General features: G+C 42.8%; 1 protein-coding gene and 1 long non-coding RNA gene across 9 annotated transcripts in view; one reads left to right on the top strand and one right to left on the bottom strand.

The window, feature by feature from the left end:
• The window catches only part of MGA (MAX dimerization protein MGA), an 82,611-nt gene that overhangs the window by 41,378 nt on the left and 19,448 nt on the right, over window positions 1–21,785 (top strand). For 5 of the 8 annotated variants that reach the window (XM_084631703.1, XM_084631700.1, XM_084631702.1 and 2 more), the window contains 4 exons: window positions 2,740–3,375; window positions 4,000–4,299; window positions 5,319–7,039; window positions 18,277–18,354. In XM_084631703.1, coding sequence (XP_084487829.1) covers window positions 2,740–3,375; window positions 4,000–4,299; window positions 5,319–7,039; window positions 18,277–18,354 — 2,735 coding nt within the window. The remainder of the gene's footprint in view (window positions 1–2,739; window positions 3,376–3,999; window positions 4,300–5,318; window positions 7,040–18,276; window positions 18,355–21,785) is intronic. The other 3 variants (XM_084631699.1, XM_084631704.1, XM_084631701.1) reach the window with 3 other exon arrangements.
• LOC311522404 overlaps window positions 14,711–21,785 on the bottom strand; it is a 52,626-nt gene continuing 45,551 nt past the window's right edge. The window contains exons 2-4 of the long non-coding RNA XR_014712118.1: window positions 16,799–16,879; window positions 15,050–15,106; window positions 14,711–14,766 (exon numbers count right to left, since the gene is read on the bottom strand). This is a non-coding gene — a long non-coding RNA (uncharacterized lncRNA). The remainder of the gene's footprint in view (window positions 14,767–15,049; window positions 15,107–16,798; window positions 16,880–21,785) is intronic.

Raw genomic sequence — 21,785 nt, 5'->3', positions numbered from 1 at the left:
TCCTCTGTTTCCCCTGCTGTCAAAAGTCCTATTAAAAATAAAAAGAGAAGGAGCACATGTCCTACTGATCACTCCCACTTGGCCAAGATCGACTTGGTGCCCTTACCTGTCACAACTCGTGACTGCCCACTGATCTCTCTCCATGCCGCTCCTAACCTCCTCTCGCAGAACGAAGGACGCACTCTACATCCCAACCTGGGATTCTTCGCCTCAGGGCGTGGCTCCTTCATGGTTCCAGTGCATAGAGAGCTCCTGCTCGAAGGAGGTACAAGAGGCATTGCTACACAGTAGAAAGTCCTTGACATGCCGTACTTACCTGCAAAAATGGTCCAGGTTCCGGATTTGGTATACTTCCCAAAAAATCTCCCCAACATCTGCAGCTCTTCCAAAGATCCGAGACTATGTACTGACTCCAAAAAATATCGGGACTATCTCTCAGTTCTCTTCGGGTCCACCTAGTGGCTATAGCAGCCTTCCACTGACAAGTAGAGGGATACTCAGTGCTATCACACCCAACCACTAACCGATTGCTCTGGGGTATAGCAAACCTTTTCTCATAACCCTGACATCCCAACCCTACATGGGACCTAACCCTGGTGTTGAAAGGCCTAACTAGACCTCCTTTGGAACCCGTAGCCACCTGTTCACTTACATACCTCTCAATGAAAATGGCCTTCCTGATAGCAATCCTCTCGGCTAGGAGAAGAGGGGAAATAGTGGCTCTGATGGCACATTTCCCCCTATACAGTATTCTTTTGGAACAAGGTTAAGCTCAGGCCAAATATAAAATTCATCCCTAAGGTAAAACTTCCAGCACCACATGAACCAGTTGATTCACCTTCCAATTTTTTACCCCAAGCCTCACTGTGACAACAGGAAGGCTATATTGCATACACTAAATGTCAGGAGAGCCCTAGCATTTTACCAGGCTAGGACAATTATCTGGTTTGCAACATGACTTCTCCGGGTAGTATCCACGCACACTCCATGAGGTCAATCTCCTCATCCGTTGCCTTCTTCAAGAATGTCCCTATCTCAGAAATTTGTAAAGTGGTGAGATGAGCGTCAGTCCATGCCTTCACAGAGCACTGTGATTGCTGGAGACTCCACCTCCGACGCCATCTTCGGCTCCACAGTACTGCCATTTTTTAACTGACCCAACTCCAAAGCCACAGCCCTCCATTAGGGATATTGCTCAGGAGTCACCTACAGTGGAGCGCCTGTAGGGACATTACTGGAAAAAGAAATTACCTTGTGCAGTAATGATGGTTTTTCGAGATGTGTCCCCCTGTGGGTGCTCCACAACCCACCCTCCTCTCCTCTACTTCATAGTTCTTGTCTATGACTTTGCGGTAGAGAAGGAACTGAGGAGGGTTAGCCTGCCTGTGCTGGTTAGCCTCATGGCAGGGCACAAGGATAGGCAATGCATGTGTGGGCCAAATGGACACTGCTACTGAAGTTTTCCGATCAGCAGCACAGGGACGCAAGCACACCTTCAGTGGAGCACCCATAGCAACACACATCTCGAAGAACGGTCATTACTGCACAATGTGAGTAACTACTTCGTCTGAAAGACATGTGTGGCACTCTTTTATCTGAGTCAGTACTGAAATGGAACTTCAGCATGGCGTGATGGGATACTGTGCTATAGGAAGTGCTATCTTGGGTAAGATGTGAAATCCAGGGGCCCAACAACTTGGTCATTAACAATTCCAAGAAGCTCTGGGCAACAGAAGGGGGTGTTAATTTGTGTTTTGGCAAAATTCTGATTTGTGGTTAATTGTGTTCTTCCTACCTAAATACCCCCTGCAGTGTAAACTGGATGTGCTGTTTTCTCCTTTCTGTAGTAAACTTTTGCATTGTATTTCTATGCAATTTTGAAGAGGTGGCTGCATTTCAGTGGTGGGTGAAGTAATTTTTGCATATCTAATGTATAAAAACTGTTTTGGAATCCTTCTGGACTGAAGATGCTACATACATGAAAGAGGATGATATTTTTTATTAAGAGTTAGGCTTGCCTTGTGGTAATCCTCTGTGCTGTCACACTAGATAACCAGATTCTATTCCCCAGCTGATAAGGGTCTGGGGTGCTATGGAGACAGCATTCTGAACCCTGGAGAGCAAGGGATGGAGGGGAGGGAGCTTCTCAGTAGTGACTCCCTCTGCTTGCTTGAACATTGTGTCAAAGGGGAGTCCCATCCACTCCTCAGCTGGAAGGGTGATGATTTCAACGTGAAGGGCATGGCAAACCCTACCCCAACTTAAAAATAAGTGGCTGGCGTAACAAGTGGATGCAGTGTTAAGGGGATGGAGACCAAGAAGCAGTGAAAGGAGGAAGACCTCACAGAGAAGCTTTTATGGGAAGAGTTTAAGAATTAGAGAATCCCTTATGAGCCAATTATTTCCTGTTCCTTTTTTCATGTACTGAAATTGTAATTCTCTATTTGTAGTGTCACAATAAAGATCGTAATGTCATAGAGCCTGATTCTTTTGCATGGCTAGGAAGAAATGCAGCAGAAAGTTGTAAATCTTGAATAAAACATAATTTTTTAATAATGTAAAGCCTGTTCATGACTATAATAAAGTGAATGGCCATGTATATGAACTGAAACATTTCAAAACAAGGTGCTCTTTAACAACATTGGGGCCTTAATTTTTGCTAAATTGACTACTGCAGCACCTCATGCAGGGCAAAGAGGGAACCTGTTGAGATTTTGACCTGCAAGTTTTTATTTGCAGCTGCTCGACCCTCACCTGGTGGTGTGTTCACACAGTTTGTGATGAGTAAAGTTGGAGCTCTGCAGCAGAAGATTCCTGGAGTTAGCACACCCCAACCCCTGACAGGGCCACAGAAGTTCAATGTCAGGCCTACACCAGTAATGGTCGTCACTCCAGTGGTTCCCTCAAGGTCATCTCCAGTTTACTGCACTGTCTCTTCTCCCATCACTGCAGCTACCACCACCTCTCCAGTTACTTTAGAAAGTGTTACCACTGCGGCATCATCTACTGTGACCACTACCGGCCATACAAGAGCGAATGAATCTACCCACTCTCCTCCTGGCATTGCCATTACTGGTGCTCCTGGAACACCTGAAACCAGCGCCTGTACTACTGTCTCACCGACTACCCCTGCAGCCGCTGTGAACATAGCAAAAGCAACTGGAATGACTACACCAGTAGCTACTATATCATTCCCTAAATCTGTAGTAACTACGCCAACCATTAATCATCCTGTTCTTACCACCACCTCATCCCCAGTTGTGGTGACAACAACTGCAGTCACATCCATGGTGACCACTCCAACCTCGTCTGTTGGTTCTGTTCCTATTATACTTTCTGGAATTAATACAAGTCCTTCACTGAATCCAAGACCAGGTAAGGTTCAGGCACTACTGGCTAATTTGTTGCTGGAAACACTGGTTGCATCAGAATTGGAGTAAGTCTGCAACTGTACAGTTCCATCAGAGAGAAAATAGTGGGACGAGGCTGCTCAGTGGAATGGGGTATGGAGCCTTCACCTGTAAAGTTTCTGCTTTGAATTCAGGTCAGGCTGTTAGTAAACAGAAACTGTAGCCATGTGATTGTTCACTGTGTAATATGAAATGAGTTGATGGTTTCAGACTATTTCCTAGCTGATAAATGTCTTATCACAAAACCATCACTACCACAAAGGCTAAGAACTAGGCACGAAAGCAGATAATTACCCTCTCAGTCCATGAAGCTTTCACATGGTTGAGGAAATTATTAACAGAGTAGAGTGGAGAAGATTGTACTGCCCTGGTCCATGCTATATGTGTTTTGTGGATAAATGGAGGATGTTGAAACTACCTCTTATAAAATAGTTTTTAAAGGGATATTGTTAGTTGAAAAATGACACTTCTATCTGAAAACATCTTACCTACTTTTGTGACAAGTAAAGCCAAATAATTTATGTGATTATTTCTGTCAAGGAGTATTGTGAATCATATTATGAATTCTATTTTTGTACTAACTTTTCAGAAGATGGTTCTTCTCAGACTACAACTGCAAGCCCCCAAGGGCTGTCTTCTGGAACAGAGAAGCGTGTAGGACCTCGATTACTGCTGATTCCAGTGCATCAAGGTTCTCCTGCTTTACGACCCCTCCATAATATGCAGCTTGCTCAGGGGCATAGGATGATCCTGCAGCCTCTCAGGAGCCCTGGTGGGGTAAACCTATTTAGACATCCCAACGGACAGATCATCCAACTTGTTCCACTGCATCAGCTCCGAGCTGCTGGCACCCAATCCAACATTCAGCCAGTAATGTTCCGCAATCCAGGTACAAAGTCTTTGCCATTCTTTCCTGAATCTTCAGCGTATTGTTTGCGGTAAATCTTGTAGCAGATGAGCTTTCCTTCATCACGTGCCCCTTTTTCCACTGAAAGTCAAAGTAATTGCATAGAACTAGTACAGGGCACTAGGATTATTTGTGTTTTGAGATTTCACCACCACACTGCCAAGAAAAAAATGCCCATAATGTGTCTTGCTTGTGTAGGTTGGGAGAGTGAAGTCTAATCATTCAGATATGATGTGATGTTGGATGAAATATCACTTGTCTTCAACTGAAAAAATGTTGTCAGTACTTCCTTTACACAAAATTTAGGAATTTTGTGCGCTAGGTAAAGACTTTTTTATGTCTAGCAAAGGGTCAATGTATTATCTCAGCACTATTTTAAAGAAATTGGATTGATCACTTCAGTGAGTATAAATCTGACCATTTGCCACTAGCCAAAATTGTTTTGACAAATAATGGCTTTTTAGATTAAATGAAAAATTTTGTGAAAAATTAATTTTCATCAAATTTCAGGACTGTTCATTTTGTTTTGGTGAGGAAAATTACACTATTTTACATTTTAAAGAAGAGAAAGAGGGACAAGTAAAAAAAAAAAAAAAGTGAGTGTTCCTTCCCATCACCATCAAAATGAAATGAAATATTTTAAATTTGAATTGTTTTGAAATTTTCTGACAAAATTTGTAAAGGAGAGAGAGTTCATTTATTTTGAATTGTTTTTATGAAAACTTTTTTCTCACTGGATCTAATGACCACCTTTTCAACACATTGATGAAACTTGTGCATTAACTGACAAAATGTGGAAGAGAGTGTCCTTTGTGGAAATCTTATGGTAGCATGCCTCTTATGCAGCACTAGTTGTTATATTGTAATTCTGTGGTTTAGTACTTAATTATATTATAATCCTTGGAAGAAGATCTTTCTGCTTTAATTTATATAACCTCAAATACTAGAATCAGGAGGAGTGATTCTAGGAAATAGTGATTAGTGTTTCATCTCTCTCATAGGTTCTGTTGTAGGAATCCGGTTGCCTGGGCCTTCTAAGCCTCCTGAGACACCTGTATCACCTACGTCCTCCATTTCTGTTCCTTCGGTTTCCCCTGTCAAAAACCCAACAGTACAAACGGTTGGATCCAAGTCTGTACCTACAGCTAATTTGGTCACTCAAGCATCATCCATCCTTCCATCGGTACCCAGTTTTGTGTCACAAGCAGGCACCCTGACTCTGCGGATCTCTCCTCCAGGAGCAAGCAGTGCTGCAGGTCAGACAGGCTCTGAATCTAAAATAACGTGTAGCTCAGGTGGTCAACCAACTAATGCTGCCAGTCTCATACCCCTTCAGTCTGGCAGTTTTGCCTTGCTTCAGCTCCCAGGACAGAAGTCTGTCCCAAACTCTATTCTTCATCATGTTGCATCCCTCCAGATAAAGAAAGATTCCCAGAATGTAAGCCAAAAGGATGAGTCTAGTCCTACTAAGCAGCAAGAGCCTGAGAAGTCTTCACATTCAGAAGATGTAGAAGTCATGGAGTCAGAGGTCACAGTGTCAGATAGCAAACAAGAGGAAAATGAGTTGCCAGCAAATCAGTCAAATAGTCCTGATGAGTCTGCAGCTGATGTGATCATATCTGACAGAAACTCCACTGTCTCAGAGATGGCTGAGAAGGATCCGGAGATGCTGGAGGATTACTCAGATGACGTTCCCACCTTCCAGCATGATGTTTCTGCAGATGTGATATCATCAGACCACTCATACATCAGTGAGAAGCCAATCAGTGAGAAAAACAAAGTGATCACTGAAAAGAAAGGGGACTCTGTACATTCTGAAGAAGTATTGGAGGAAGTTTCAGATAACTCAGAGACTATTTCAGAATTAATAGGTCAAGCAGTAGTTGCTCCTGCAAATACTGTATATCCAGAGAGTCCCAGGGAGCAGGAGGAGATTGCAATGTTAAAGAGCCATGTGGAGGAGTACACGAGCACTGTACAAGCAGAGAGTCCAGATACTGAACAGGAGGGAAATGCAGAGCCACAGAAAAAGGGGGAAGAGAAGGGGAATGCTGCACAGTCACAGAGTCCACAGGAAAAGCAAGAGATTTATGCACAGCTGGAAAGCAAAGACAAGCAGCAGGAAGGGACTCAACCACTTCAGAACCAAAAAGAGCTCCAGGACAGCAGTGCTCAGCCAGAGGTCAAAAAGAAGGAATGTGAGGACTCTATAGAGACTGAGAACATAATGGAGGAACGGGAAAATAAATCGGAGATCATTTATACAAAGGAACATGATAATAATTCAGGGGAGATGCCTGTGGAAAGTACAGATGAGTGTAAAAGAAACCTAGATGTCCAGGAAAAACTTAACTCTCCTAACCAAGAACAAGGCACCACTGGTTTTCAGAAAGCAAGTGAAAATGCTAAGGGTAACTCAATTCATGTCAATAGTTCTTGGAACACAATATCTAGTAAGACAACTGATTTAGACAACAAAAGTAACACTGAGAGAGAGAACAAAATTGAGAAATCTGTTAAAGGTTATATCCTGACCCCAGAACAGAGATCACAAGAACCCAAACACCACAAAAAGGGTTATACTCCTACTGTTGATATTACCATTGATGATGTGGAAGAGGAGGAGGAAGATGATGATGAAAAAACTGATGATTCTGCTGATGAGATGCTGGATGGAGCTTCTGATTTCCAGAGTGAAGAGGAAGTGGATGTGGAAAAATTGGTGAGTATCTATCTCTTCTTAAAACTAAAAATCCTCCGATTTTTGAAAGATAACTTAAAAAATCAACAAACTAATTGTGTGTCCAGACACAGTAGGCGCCTAGAAGGCTCACTGGTAGTTAATGCACTGGTCTTCTGTTACTTCAGAAGACCTGGATACGGGTCTCAAGAGAATATATTTTTGGTTTCATTCTAGTTATACAAACTCCAGACACAACTTGGCACTATTAGTGACATTTCTTCTGTTTGAGAAATTCACAAGACTGGAAATAGAGTTGTCTGTTTCACAGATAAGGATTGAAATGAATTGGCAGAGCTCTAGTATGAATATTGCTCATTGGTAGGACCCTACCAAATTCACAGTCCATTTTGATCAATTTCATGGCAAGAGGATTTTAAAATTGGTCAATTTAGCATTTTCATATGTTTACATCTGAAATGTCAGTGTTGTAACTGAGGGGGTCCTGACCCAAAAGGAGGTCATGGGGGGTCACAAAGCTTATGTAGGGGGGGTCATGGGATTGCCACTGTCTTTCTGTGCTGCATTGAGCCGGGCTCTGAAGGCAGCAGCCACGGCACTTCCTGCAGCCAGGGGAGATTCCCAGAGGTGGAGGTGGGTCTGATCTCCCCTGTGCTGCTGGGAGCCTTCAGAGCTGGCAGCAGCCACGGAGCTTCCTGCAGCTGCGGGGAAGTACCCGAAGGTGGGTCTGATCTCCCCCCTCCCCCTCCTCTTCCCCCCCCCCGAGAGTGGCCTTGCAGAGGAAGAGGAAGTCCTGTCCCTCCCTAGCCCAGCAGACTAGCAGCTGGAGCCTGGTGAATGGTGGGCACCCGCAGCCCTGCTCCCACTCTCCAATAGCTAGATTTCAGTGGTGTCCCTAGGGGAGGTCTTACTCCTCCTCTTCATCACCGGGGCATATGTTCTCACCATCTTAGCAGATATACTCTCCTCTATTATCTGTGATCAATGTCTTTTAGAGGTCTGCCAGCCCTCCCTACACAATCTGACCACCATTCTTACAGCAACAGCATTGGACTAGTCAATATCATGTTAGCCAGCTAGCTTGCTAAGGCATGTCACTGTGGCCATATGTTGGGCTTACTGGGTCTGTAATCTCATGCTGCTAGGAGCAGATCTCCCATTTAAGAAAGAGATCACTTTCCCCATCAGCTTCTCTGGTCAGATCACCTATGCTAGACAGGGAGGACCACCAGGAAGAACCAGACATGGTGGCTGAGCCACACCAGCATTCTACTTCACCACCAAAGGAACTCTCATTGTTGGCTGATGAAGCTGTGTCCTTGGCACCAATACTGGCACCGGGTGACTACTAGTCATCCTGGAAGCTCCTTATGAGAACAGCAGAAACTCTAATAATATCTGAGAAATGTCATAAGTTGATCAATATTTTGATAATTGTTGGTCTGTCTGGAATCACTTTTCCCATAAATCAGGGACTGCTTGGACTCAGTTAAAGCCTCCTGGCAGACATCAGCCACTATACCACCTATGGTAAAACGAGTAGAAAAATGGTACCCTTGAACTAGCTTTGAGTTCTTTGCTCAACCCAAGACTGGGCTCCTTGGTTGTGTTGGTAGTACAGGAAAAATCTAAATTGAACAAGAGTAACTCTAAAGACAGGAAACCCAAAAGACTCAACCTATTTGGAAGGAAATCTTATTCCTGTGTTTCCCTACAACTGTGAGAGGCAAATTACCAGGTCCTACTGGCCAAGTATGACTCTTTAACCTGGGACAGGGTGACATCTTTTTAATTGAAGCTCGCACATGACAACAGGGAGGAGCTCAGAGAAATAGTTAAGGGTGGTAAGTTCATGCTCAAGATGATCTTACAGACGGCAGTGGTTGCCTCTGACACTGCAGCCAGATCCATGGCCCACAGCAGTAAACATACACAGAGTATTGTCTCCAAGCATTGGTCATACAGAGGGAGTTGATCAAGGACCTGCACTTCTTAATTGAGGAAGTGAAGTGACAGCACTGTGCTCCTTAAAAGAATCTGAAGCCACCCCATGCTCCCTAAAGTTTTACAAGCCTGGCTTGTACCACAAGCTGTATCATCCTTAATCCCAGTCAAGACAAGAGACATCATCCTACCATTCCAGGCAGCCTGAGTATCACATCAAGCTACAGCAGGGGTCGCCAGCCTTCCTCTTGGACAGCAATACATACAAATCTCTCCCGTGACAAGTCGACAAATTTTACAGGGCTGTCACAAGCCACATAAAATCCAATCCAAAGAGCATGACCTTCGAAAGCTGCTTCACCCTGTTCCACTTGGTTCCGTCTGCCATAACATTGGACAGATGAATGAGATTATCTGGAGATAATCACCCAGGGCTACCCCATCCAGTTCCACTCTTTACCCCAGTGGTTCTCAAACTTTTGTACTGGTGACCCCTTTTGCATAGAAAGCCTCTGAGTGCGATCCCTCCTTATAAATTAGAAACACTTTTTATATATTTAACACCATTATAAATGCTGGAGGCGAAGCGGGGTTTGGGGTGGAGGCTGACAGCTCGTGACCCTCCATGTAAGAACCTTATGACCCACTGAGGGGTCCCGACCCCCAGTTTGAGAACCCCCTGCTTTACCCCCTACCCACTTCCCCTCTCCATCCCCCTTCAGGGACCCTTCTGACAAGATCATCTTGCAAAACTAACTTTATTGCTTCATCTAGTAACCGTAGAAGAGTTGCCATCAGACATCAGGGGAAGGTGCTTCTATTCCCAGTATTTCCATATTCCAAAGAAACAAAAGGGTCTCCATCCTATCTGAAGAAGTTTCAACAAATACACACTCCATCTCAGTTTTAGATTACTAACATTTTGCCCCCATCATTCAATTTCTCTAAGTTTGTGGCTCTTACTTAAAGGAAGCATGCTTTTGTATAGCTATTCATCCAGCCCTGAGGAGGTACCTAAGATTCATGATGGGTCCCACTCATTACCACTACAGGGTTCTATGCTTCGGTCTCTCCCTGGTACTGAAGGTGTTTACAAAATGCCTGACACTAATGGCAGCAGATTTAAGGAGAAAAGGAATCTACGTCTATCTGTACATGGATGACTGGCTAATGAGATGCAGGTCCCCGCAGCAGAGTGCATCCTCTCCCTGTTCTCCCAACAAGGATTTCTAGTGAATTACAAGAAATCGTTTAACATCATTGCAGAAGATAGAGTTCCTAGGACTCCTGATCGGCGAGAGCCTACCTGCCAGAGGACAGGTTCTGGTCCCTTCAGTTGATAGTAGAGGACCTAAACTCAAGCGCAACAACTGTGTGCGCATATCTGGGACTACGCATATGTTGGTATGCACACACTTGATGCTGCTTGCTAGATTTCACCTATGGCTCTATCTTTTCACATCCCACAGGATCCCGGTTACTCAAGGGTTTTCTGTATACTTACCTACCTCTCGGAGATCTGACCCCTACTTGGGATCAGCATCATCCTCTTGAAATTCATGGAGCTTCTGACTGTTCGATACATCACTTTAGATGGTTACGATGATTTTCCTGGTAGCTGTCTCCTCAGCACAGAATATCAGTGAGCTCCAAGACCTTATGGCCAGACCTCCTCATGCATATTTTCATAGGAATAAGGTAGTCCTGAGACCACACCCTGAGTTGGACCTCGTGCATATTTTCATAGGCATAAGGTAGTCCTGAGACCACACCCTGAGTTTGACCTTAAAATGGTCTCACAGTTATGCCTAAATCCAATCAATCAAACTCACCCATGGCATTCTTGAAACAACACTCAGTGCTGAGAGAGAAGAAGCTATCTAGTGTGGACATTTCCAGAGTCTTGCACTGTTATTGTTTGACTGATAAAATAGGAGCTGATGCTCCTCCTTCCCACTAACCGGAGTGGATACTGCCTGTCAGTCATTTAGAGGGAGACACCCACCCAAACATATTGGAGAAAGAAAGAGCAGTTACTTACCCTACAGTAACTAGTTCTTTGAGATGGTGTCCACAATCCACCCATCATCCTTGCTTTTTGGAGTCCTCTGCTAACATGCATCTTAAATTGTGAAGGAACTGAAGGAGGGTCAGATGCCCTGTGCTTTGTGCCATCGCATGGGAGCACAGTGAGGCAGAAGGTACATGTACAGCCCCAGACACTACTATACAAAATACTCCACTCTTGTGCGCATGAGGTACTAATGTCTCTCAGTAGAATCCATACTAATGACAGCATCTCAAAGAAGCACAGTTACAATAGCTGTTCTTTTTGCTGTTGGCATGGATGGGCTGCCAGGAGCAGGGGGATCCACATTATTAGAGTGTGCTTAGTAAAAGGTTTGAAGTGTTTGGGAGAGTTGGGGGGAGTATTAATGCTTCCCTAACTTCCTCATCACCTTTCCTTGCAGTTCTGAGCTTCTCTTCTGGTCCTTGCACTCCCTTTCCCCCCACATATCCTGCCTTTCAAGTTCCTAGGCCTCTTGGGGGGCGGGGATCCCCTGGGGAGGATGGCATTAGGAGTGTCTTCAACAAGCTCTTTTAAGCCCTTGACAAGCCTCACCAAAGGATTGATATGCTTATCCAGATGGAACCCTTCTCTTGTGCAACTCCTAATGCTCACAGGTAATAAACTCTCCTCCTGAAGTCTTTAGGAGGTGTGCATTAATGAGGCCTCCTTTCTGCCGAGGTCAGGAAAAAGGGAGGGAAGGGCTCCCATGCCCAAGCTTCCTTTGCTGCCTAGTTCTCTGGTACAACTATTATTTTTCTTTTAAGGAAAGTTTCATACACAATGTATTGAAGGGAAGTTAAGGTTGCAGGCATATCCACATGGGTGGTTTGCAGGAATATTACCTTTCAAGAATGTTGTTAAACCTCAGATACTGGAAATCTATGAAATGCAGAGTTAAAGTTGCACTTCATGAATAAGGTACCCAAACTACCTTAACTGTACTCCTATAGCAACATCTTGGAAAAAAAATCATATAAACATACTACCTCATCTGTCTGTAATGAAGACCTTTCATTTTTATCAGAGGCCACAAAAACTAGAATCCCAGTTTAATTGCATAGTTTTTGGATCAGGGTGTATTTGATTTAAATTACTAGTCAGGAAAACTCTATTTAATCATGGATTTCTACATAAAAGTGCATTCCAGTTGCTTGTTATAACCGTAATACATATTCTTCACAGCTCAGTGATAGATGTAGGTTTCATTTTTAGAAGGTACACACAATACATTTTTAAGTGATTATTTTGAAAACTTTTCAGATTAGTTTTACAGCTATATCAGAAAATTAATGATTTATTGGTTATTTCATTTACCAAGGGTAATTGAAGCAATTCACCTCCCAAAGACTTCATAAATATCTATCTCCAATTCAACAGGTTAATCATTAATATTTGGAGGATTTTCTTGTCATGCTGTATTAGGAGGAGAACATCACCAGACAGATATCTAAATTGCTTTATTTAACTAAAACAATGTTATGTATTCTGGATTTTTTTCTTCAACAGCAAACATATAATATTTTAACAAAACAAGCATATGAATTTTTGAATTTAAACTTTCAAGTTTTTTAAAAATCAGTTTTGGTTTTGTTAAAATTGTTTTTAACTAAAATAGTTAAATTTAATTTTTTATTTTATTTTTTTTTAATATTTCATCGACCATGTCAGCCAGGTCAACATGAGAAGCTTAAAATATTGGCTTCTGCAGCTAACAGTCATCGTCACCTTCATTTTCCAGTTTGTTCATAATCTGGAAAAGAAAGTACAAGCTTTCCTACTTTTTCAGGTTCCAAACGATTTCTCAATTTGGAATGAATTAGTCCAAAGAGAGAATATATTTCTACACCGACAGAAGAAGCTACTGCTGTTAAAAGTGAGATTATCACTTCAAAAGTCTCTGACAAGGGCTTAAGTGACTTCCACCACTTCACTGGTGTGACTTTCTTTAAAACATCATCATCAAACATATATTTCTTGAATGGTTCACCCTTAGCTCTGAAGTTTATTATACTTGGCATTATGGAGGGATGATTGCTGGATGTCCATGTCCTAGCCAACTCCTCTTCTTCAGCAGTTAAGGTTTGACCCGGTACCGAGTATTGAGAATATTTTTAAGAAAATAAGCTGGAGATAGTGCTTGTCCCATTCTTTTTTTTAACGCTTGTAATTTAACTCTGTCATTGCATATTTCTCTTTTTAAGATCTCTCTCAGTTCCTTCCAAATTTCAACAGCATTAGCACTAAAACAGCAATTTCCCTGCATTGTGTTCAAGGCTACAGAAATAGGCTTCAGGGTACTCAGCATGTGTTCAACATTTCTCTTAAGCCCAGTGTTGAGAACTTTGGGTGTGACAGTGGCATCTATTTTTTTCACAATTTTGTTCACAAACTGTCATCAGATTAGGCCAGTTCTTGATCTAGTGCTCAACACAGTCCACTACTGAGTTCCATCACACGTCTTGTGGGAGAGTTAGCTTGTTTCCTCCCACTTTTTTCAGAGCAGCTGCTGCAAAGTGGTTGTTACGGAAGTATTTTGCAATTTCAACAACATTAGCCTTAATTTCTGGAACACTTAAGTCTTTGGCTAGGAGGTGCATCAAATGAGCACTGCAACCATATGTTATTAGCTTGGGACTCTCTTTTAAATAATTTCTTCTCATCTTGGATACATTTTCAGCATTGTCTGTGACCAAGCTACATACTAGACATTTGAATTTTTTTCACAGTTATAGCTTTTACTGCTACTTCTTGTGAGTATTCTGCTGTGTGTGCATTTCCTGATGTATCAGTTGTTTCTCTAAGGAAGACATTCCCGTCTTCTGTTGTCACACAAGCACATACAACAGGATTATTGTGGACATTGCACCACCCATCAAGACTCAGGTTAACAATTTCACCCTCCAGACCAGGGGTCGGCAACCTGCTGCACATGCCAAAGGTGACATGCGAGCTGATTTTTAGTGGCACTCTGCTGCCAGCCGGGGTTCCGGCCACCAGCCCCACTCAGCCCGCTGCCGGCCTGGATGGACGGAACCCAGGGCTGACATCGGGCTGAGCCCGGCCGACAGCCGGGACTCCGGCTGGCAGGGGCTGGCGGACAGAATCCCAGACTGGCAGCGGGCTAAGCGGCTCAGTCCGCTGTCGGTCTGGTTTCCGTCTGCTGCCCTCGCTGCTGGTCTGGGGTTCCGTCCACTGGCCCCTGCCAGCCAGGGTCCCCGCCACCGGCCCCGCTCAGCCTGCTGCCAGTCTGGGGTTCCGGCTGTCGGCCCCTGGCACACGAAGCCTTAAATTACAGTAAATAAATGAAGACTTGGCACACCACTTCTCAAAGGTTGCTGACCCCTGCTCTAGACCTTTTGCACACTGTTCAATTTTTCTTTCATACACTTTATCCAGCAATTTGCATGCGACATCTGCTCTGTTGGGTGGACTGTATCCTGGTCTTAATGACTAAACCATGTTCTCAATCATACGGAAAGGAGAGTTTGTTGCATAAACAAACGGGGCAATTTTTTCATCAATTACCTCTTTTTGTAATCTTCTGGTTCTTATCACAAACTTATCTATGTTTCTGGATGGAGATTTTTTTTCTTTTCTTTTTTGCTACAGGTGATATACTGTGGCTATGTGACAGAAACACTATCACTGGCAGATAACTCTGAAAATATAGAAAATAATGGTGATCTTGAAGGTGGATAGTCTTCAGAATCCTGTATGTTGAGGATGGATTCTCCTAAACAAAATAAGTCAATGTAATTATTTAATTATTATTACTATACTGTTCATTTAGTGTTACTCATTGCTTTCATTGACGCTCAGTACTACTTTAAAGGTGAAATTGTAAAAGGAAGATCTGCCTATTTCCTCTATTTATTTTTTATCACAACTGTATCTAAAATGATAGTACCATAGAGTAACAACTATATTTTTTGCTCAAACATGAGAATTCAAGAATAGTCCAGAGGGAAGATAGGCAGTCCTTAAGAAAGAAGTATGAAATAAAAAAGTTTACCAACCTGAAGATCCTGAATGTTCAGACATGTTCCTTTCATCATCTTCAACGCAGCTTCCTCCTGAGAAGGAACGCTTCTCATGATGTTTTATTCGGGCAACCAAGCCTTGTTTGAGAACTGCAAAACTAAGCATCTCTGATGGTATCTTCTAGACTGAGCACTGAGTCCCATTGGGTAGATAGAAAGATTAACCTAAATAATCTATACAGAAGCCCCTGGAATCCCATAAAATTGGGTCCCTAATCCATGAACTATTGGCACTCATTTTCAACTTTTCTTAAACATTACATGACTATATTGTCTCATACTATAGAATTAGAATTTACAATCCCTATTCCATGATGAGATATCTTTGAGCTATAATGTATCTTAATTAAAACTATATTCAGATAGGTTTTTTTTCCTCAAAAAGCTTTTTATCAAAAAAATCCAATTTAAATTAAAAAAAAAATTGGATTTATTTGATTTTTATCCACCCTGGTTGGACTGCTTTATGGCTAGGGCCCTACCAAATTCACCGGCCCATTTTGGTCAATTTCGTGGTCATAGGATTTTAAAAATCGTAAATTTCATGATTTCAGCTCTTTAAATCTGAAATGTTGTGGTGTTGTAATTGTAGGGATCCTGACCAAAAATGAGTTGGGGGGGTGAGGGGGTTTGCAAGGTTATTGTAGGGGGCTTGTGGTACTGGTACCCATACTTTTGTGCTGATGCTGCTGGCAGTGGCATTGCCTTCAGAGCTGGGCAGCTGGAGAGTGGCAGCTGCTGGCCAGGAGCCCAGCTGTGAAGGCAGAGCCACCACCAGCAGCAGCGCAGAAGTAAGGATGGCATGGTATGGTATTGCTACCCTTACTTCTGTGCTGCTGCCTGCAGAGCTGGGCCCTCAGTCAGCAGCCGCCACAATCCAGCTACCCAGCATTGAAGACAGCAGTGCAGAAGTAAGGATGGCATGGTATGGTTTTGCCACCTTTACTTCTGCGCTGCTGCTGGCAGGGCACTGCCTTCAGAGCTGAGCACCCGGCCAACAGCTACTGTTCTCCACCAGGTCAGCTCTGAAGGCAGCGCAGAAGTAAGGGTGGCAATACCACGACTCCCTTAAAATAATTTTGTGGCCTCCCTGCAACTCCCATGTGGGTCAGGACCCCCAATTTGAGAAACTCTGGTCTCCCCCATGAAATCTGTGCTTTTATCCTATACAGATTTCATGGGGGAAAGACCAGATTGCACAGTCTGTGACAAGTTTTTCATGGCCACGAATTTGGTAAGGCCCTGTTTATGGCCATGCACACGCACGTTACAAATTCTTGATTATACAAATAGCATACTGAAAGCATTCATTTCCCACTATTCAGTAAAAGCCCAATCCTGCCAGATGCTGAGTATCCCGCTCCTCATGGAAAGATGCTTAGGACTTCATAGAATAGGGCCATATTATTTCATATAGCATCCAGTCATCAACACAGAACTAGTGTATTTCCATATATAAACTTCATATGCTCAGAACAAGCTGTCAAAACATGTACATGAAAAGAGCAAAAGTTATGTCGTTATATATAATCACACATGGTAGGGGAGAATCAGTGTATGAAACCAATGATAGAACCAGTGTGTTACATAGTGCATGTTTTTGCAGAGACAGATATTGCTAAGATGGTAATGAAGGGTAGAATTAAAGTAGTTTAATTCTTTTTAACTTTATTGAAAAGTAGCATGCAGTCAGCCAACTGATATGTGTCTGCACTCTTCACTCACCTTCATGTTTTATTGGTGGTGGGTTTTTTGTGAGATAGGAGGCTCCAATGTTTTGGATACTTGCTATAACTTTCAGTGTGTCTGTGGGGGGAGAAAAGCAGAACATAATCAGGGTGTTCTGTTTGTTACTCTGTTCCAACTTGAAAAACTTCAGTCTATGGCTACACTTTCTTTTTGTTGTTAGTTCTTAGACTGAGTGTATTTGTCTTTTAAAATTCTAAAGTGAGAGGCCACAGCAGATAAAACTGGGCTGTTTCTCTCTCTCTCTCTTTCCTTCTCCATACTCTCTCAAGTGCTCTCCCTCAACAATCTAACCCATCTCTCTACTCTTTTTTGTTTTTACTGTCTCCCTCACAAATGAGAGAGCTCTCTTGTACTCCTTCCCTATCTCCACCATCAGAAACCTCAGCAGTCAGTGACTGTCAGGGTGCTCCTGTTCTGTTTCTCCTAGTGTGGAGCAGCTTTTGGGCTTCATGCCAGGGAATCTCTGTTCAGCCTCTTCTCCATGTGACTCAGGTAGGAGGATGTAGCAGCAAAATAAGGAGGGCAGAAAATGGGATGAGGGATGGAGGTTCCCCTGGTGATGGTGCTGTTGTATGCTGTGACTAACTAAACCCAAGAATTCCTATCTGACTGTACTTCCTATTAGCCACAGAGACTTGTTCTTCTCTGATATAGCACCCCAGACACTCTTTTTTTTTTTTCTCACCCCCCTCCCCTCCCCTTCGGGGAAGCTGGTCAGTCCTGGAGGTATAAAACACATCAGAACTGGCCAGCGTTCAGCCTGTTAAACCTGTTTTGTATTCGTTTCCCATCTTAATTTCATGATTCTTTACTGTAACCATTAATCTCTGCCAAGGTGCATTAATCAGATGATTTTTGAAAAACAGTTCAGTACCTAAGGTGAACTTTCATTATCTGTCACCGCATTAATATCTGTTAAGACTATCATTAGATTGGATTCAGATGTCTTGAACCATTCTGGCTATCCTTAATCAAACTGCAAGTTGAGATTTTCTTGCACCACATTCTGTAAGATAGTAACCCTGCTACAAAGGTTACGTTTCTTGTTCTGGTTTTCTGGATCCTCGCATCCCTTTTTGAAGACATTTCCTTGCAGCATAACAGTTGTGCCTAAATACATCCTTGCTGCTTCCTTTGGAGAACCCCCCTCTCTCCTTGGCATCTAGAATCACAGTGATGTTCGTTCTGTAGAAATTGGGAAAGCTGTAGAAAATGGTCAGTTTGGATTCACCAGACACGTCAGGAGAAGGGATGAGGGAGTAGAGTGCCATCTATAGCATTAATTGCAGCTCCATTATGGGAAATAAGTTTTTTTTTTCTTCCCTGACTTGTTTATACCTAGATTATTTTGGACCTTTTGTTTCATGTGCAAAAAATATCCGTTCACTACCAGTGTGTCTTTTAATAACTGTATATGTTAAACAGGGTTAGTTTTCTTTTTTTCTTTTCTGCAGCCCAGGGTCTCCCACAGTTCTGTTCCAGATGGGCTGTACCTCCTCTCTGAAGATACCATAGGTGGTTCAGCATTGTTGGTAAGCTATGGTACTTAGCAATATCTTCTTGTGAAGCCCATCAGAAATTCTTTATCTGGCACGTGGACCAAGTTGGTGGTTCAGTATCTCTTAACCCCATTTTTTTAACTTTAATTTTTATTCATTTTTCACACAGTAGTGAGTTCATTTCAATTTAAATCACCTCTCCCTAGTTGGGGAATCACTGGAGCATTGAGGCTCTAGCTTTCTGGGTCCTCCCAGTTGAGTACTTCTACAAAGGTCTCTCTGCAGGCCCCACCACAACATCAGAGAAACCCTGCAAGTATTGAGCCAAGTCTAAGGGGTGATTACAGCTTTTCAAGGGTGTCAGAGGCTGCTACCAGCCAGCCCTTGCTCTGCCAGGGCACAGGGCTTTGACACTGTGACTCATCTGGAGATTAGCTCTCGACCAGTTAGGCGTCTCCTCCTTCAGTTTCTCGCCCCATTGTCTCGCACTCTGTCTCTTTGGAGTCAGGTTATTCCCTCTTCATGGCTTGAGGTGCTCCTTCTTCACAGCATGGCCCTCTCACCAGGCCAGTGTAGTTTTCTCTGTCCAGGATATTAAAGTCCCACTGGATTAATTGGCTCAGGCAGCCTTCTGTGCCACTTCCCCAGAGGTTGATGGGGAACCCGGGTCTGTGGGTTCCAGCCTAGGGGGACCCTATCTATAGTAACCATAGTCTACCCAATGTCAGACCATGTTACTGTTTCCCTGGACTCCTTCCTGCTTTCTTCCCTATTATCTGGCCTCCCTCTGGGTTACCACTGTTCCCTGCAGCTCCTTCACCCTGGTTCTTGCCAGTCTGTATTCCCAGGCAGGGTCCAGGGTTTACTCCACCCTAGAACTCCTCCTTGTCTCTTGCCACCTCCCCTCCTCTCTACGGAGTGACTGCAGAGTTCCTTCCTGCAGCCCCTGTTGCTCTGTTTCCTGGTACTAAGTCAGCTTGCCCCTGCCCAGCTGGGCTGCTTCATCCATTAGGCCTTATCAGCCCTGACTGTCCTCCAGGTGCAGCCTTTCATGGGATTAATTGGCCCTTTTTAACCTACTTAGGCCTTTTATGAGTTGGACACCCCATCACAATCTTGTTAGGTTCATTACATGTTTAGGACCCCAAAATTGCTGCAGGTAAGACATTAAAATAGTTTGCTTGTTGGCATACTAGGCATTGAGGACATAATCCCAGGGAGAATCCAGGCTCCCTCTACAAGGTTCCTAATGGCATTGTGAGTAGAAAGCAACTGAGAAAATGTGCAGAGCACCATCTTGGTCTTAATAGAATACATTTATCAAACTCTACAAAGTATGTTTCTGGTCTTCTGTAGGAGGGCATCCATTGGTAGGAGGGTGTTGCATATTGTGATCTCCCGTTCAGACACATTTTTGTACTGGAGGGGAGATACGGGGGTTCTGTTTCTTCTGGTTGTTGTTTTTTTCCCTTCTTTCCTCCCTACTCCGTAGTTTAACTGCTTGGTGCTTCCCATGTGTCTCACAATTGTGGGAGAAGCTGGGCTGCAGAAGGGGGGAAAAATTGTTAATACCTTCCTTTCTACCCTCAATGTCTCCTACAGTTCTATCCTCCTTGGTCAGTAATGTCCCATTGGGAGTTTCTTATTCAACTTTGAGACAACACTTGTGGTGGGACTGCATGAGGGGGCATGTCCAAGTACCATAGCCTAGAAATAGTGCTGAACAGCCTCCGGTGTCTGCAGAAAGGAGGCAAAACCCATGCATCACAGAACTGTGGGAGATGCTGCTAGTAGAAGGGAAATTATCAGCTAAGAAATTCTTTTTTTTTTCCTTTTATAAATTGAATCACATTTTAAATCCATATAATCTGAGGTTTCACTGACATAAATTCTATGATTGACAATTGGAAGTACTGCACTGCAAGCATCAAGGGGTAGTGTAATTAATAAATGATGGTGTGGTTGCTTTGTGCTGCAGCATCTCAAGTTTGCTGATTAATGCGTAGTTTAGCTTCATCCATGGCCAATTGCCAATATCTTGAGATTTAATACAACATTTTAATTTTCTTTCCTTCCTATCAGTAGCAAGAATTTCTTAAAGCAGATTTATAGCTCTGCATATTCTGAGTAATAAGTGAATAATAATTAGCAAGTTATGATGGTGAAGTAAAAAGTGAGAACTAGTTATTACAGACCTCACTTTTCTGTTGTAATAAGTGCGCATTACCTCTTTTATTCCATCTGTGGACTGCTATTTTTTGTGATTAAATGTCTGCATTGGTTTCAGGTAAGTATACAATTCACAGAAGAGACGAAGCAGCTCATCATAAAGAAGGAAAGGAGAGACAGAAGGAAAGAGACAGAAGAGAAGAGCAGGAAGAGAGAGCGAGATAGGGGTGGTTCAGTGTATTTGAGTGAAATAAAGTTTAGAATGGAGACATGATTATAGTTTATCCCATTAAGAGAAAGAGTGTTATAGTGTATAAGTAGACTATTGGTCATAAATACAAAAAATAAAGACTTTTTTTTTTGCAAATTGTTTGTTTTTATATGTCACTAATTCCATGGCTGCCACATCAAACTTCACTATTCCAGCCCCTTTAGCCATTGGGCCAAAGATTTTCATCTCTGCAGCTGGTGGTCTTGGGGGTTTTTTTTAAGGTCACTAAGGAAATTTGGAGATGACTATATTCTTGGGAGTATTTTTTAAAATTGCATCATCCATGAGAATTGTGCTTATTAAAAACAGCTATAGGAAAATATTTTAAAGTGAACCTAATTGATTTTTCAGTGGGACTTAAGCAATTTAGACACTTAGGTGCTTTGAGAACTTTTACCTATAACATGAACACAGTCTCTTCTTGGAGAGTGAAGGGTGACTCTGCTACGCATTTACTTCCACAATCCTTCAGTAGTGAGCTTCTCTGTGCCTGACAGCACCAGCAGACTTCTGTGTCCTTTAATTTTCATCCTAGCACATTTTAAAAGGACACTGGCAATTTGAATTTTTTAAATAGACAAATTTCAAAAAATTCAAATTTTCTGACAAAGCACCTTTCAAATAGTATGTCGTTTTAAAAAAAATTATTATGTCTCTTTCTTTTCAGTGTTGATATCTTTTTTGGGGGGTCCTATGGTACATCCAAGAGCAACTGTACCAGACATAGTTGGAGCCTACCCATGTTCCTACCCTCCTTCTTTTCTTAATGTGCCTGCCTGCTAACTATTTGGTTTCATTTTTACTGCCTCTTTCACTGGTTAAACATCCTCTTGCCTGGCATGGAGAAGACCACGGGCACAAGCTGTTTCTGCAGTAGTGTACAAGATTGGTGATAACATGCTAGTGGCATGAGAAAGAAGAGCAGTGGATCATCAATGAGTAAAACTGGCTATGCATTAACTGCTGTTAAATTCACAAAGTAAACAGACGAACACAGTCTCCCTAATCTCTGCCAGTTACAGTA

Source organism: Lepidochelys olivacea (assembly GCF_965140295.1).
Source record: "Lepidochelys olivacea isolate rLepOli2 genome assembly, chromosome: 6".
Classification (NCBI taxonomy): Eukaryota; Metazoa; Chordata; order Testudines; family Cheloniidae; genus Lepidochelys; species Lepidochelys olivacea.
This window is presented reverse-complemented; position numbering and strand designations above follow the sequence as displayed.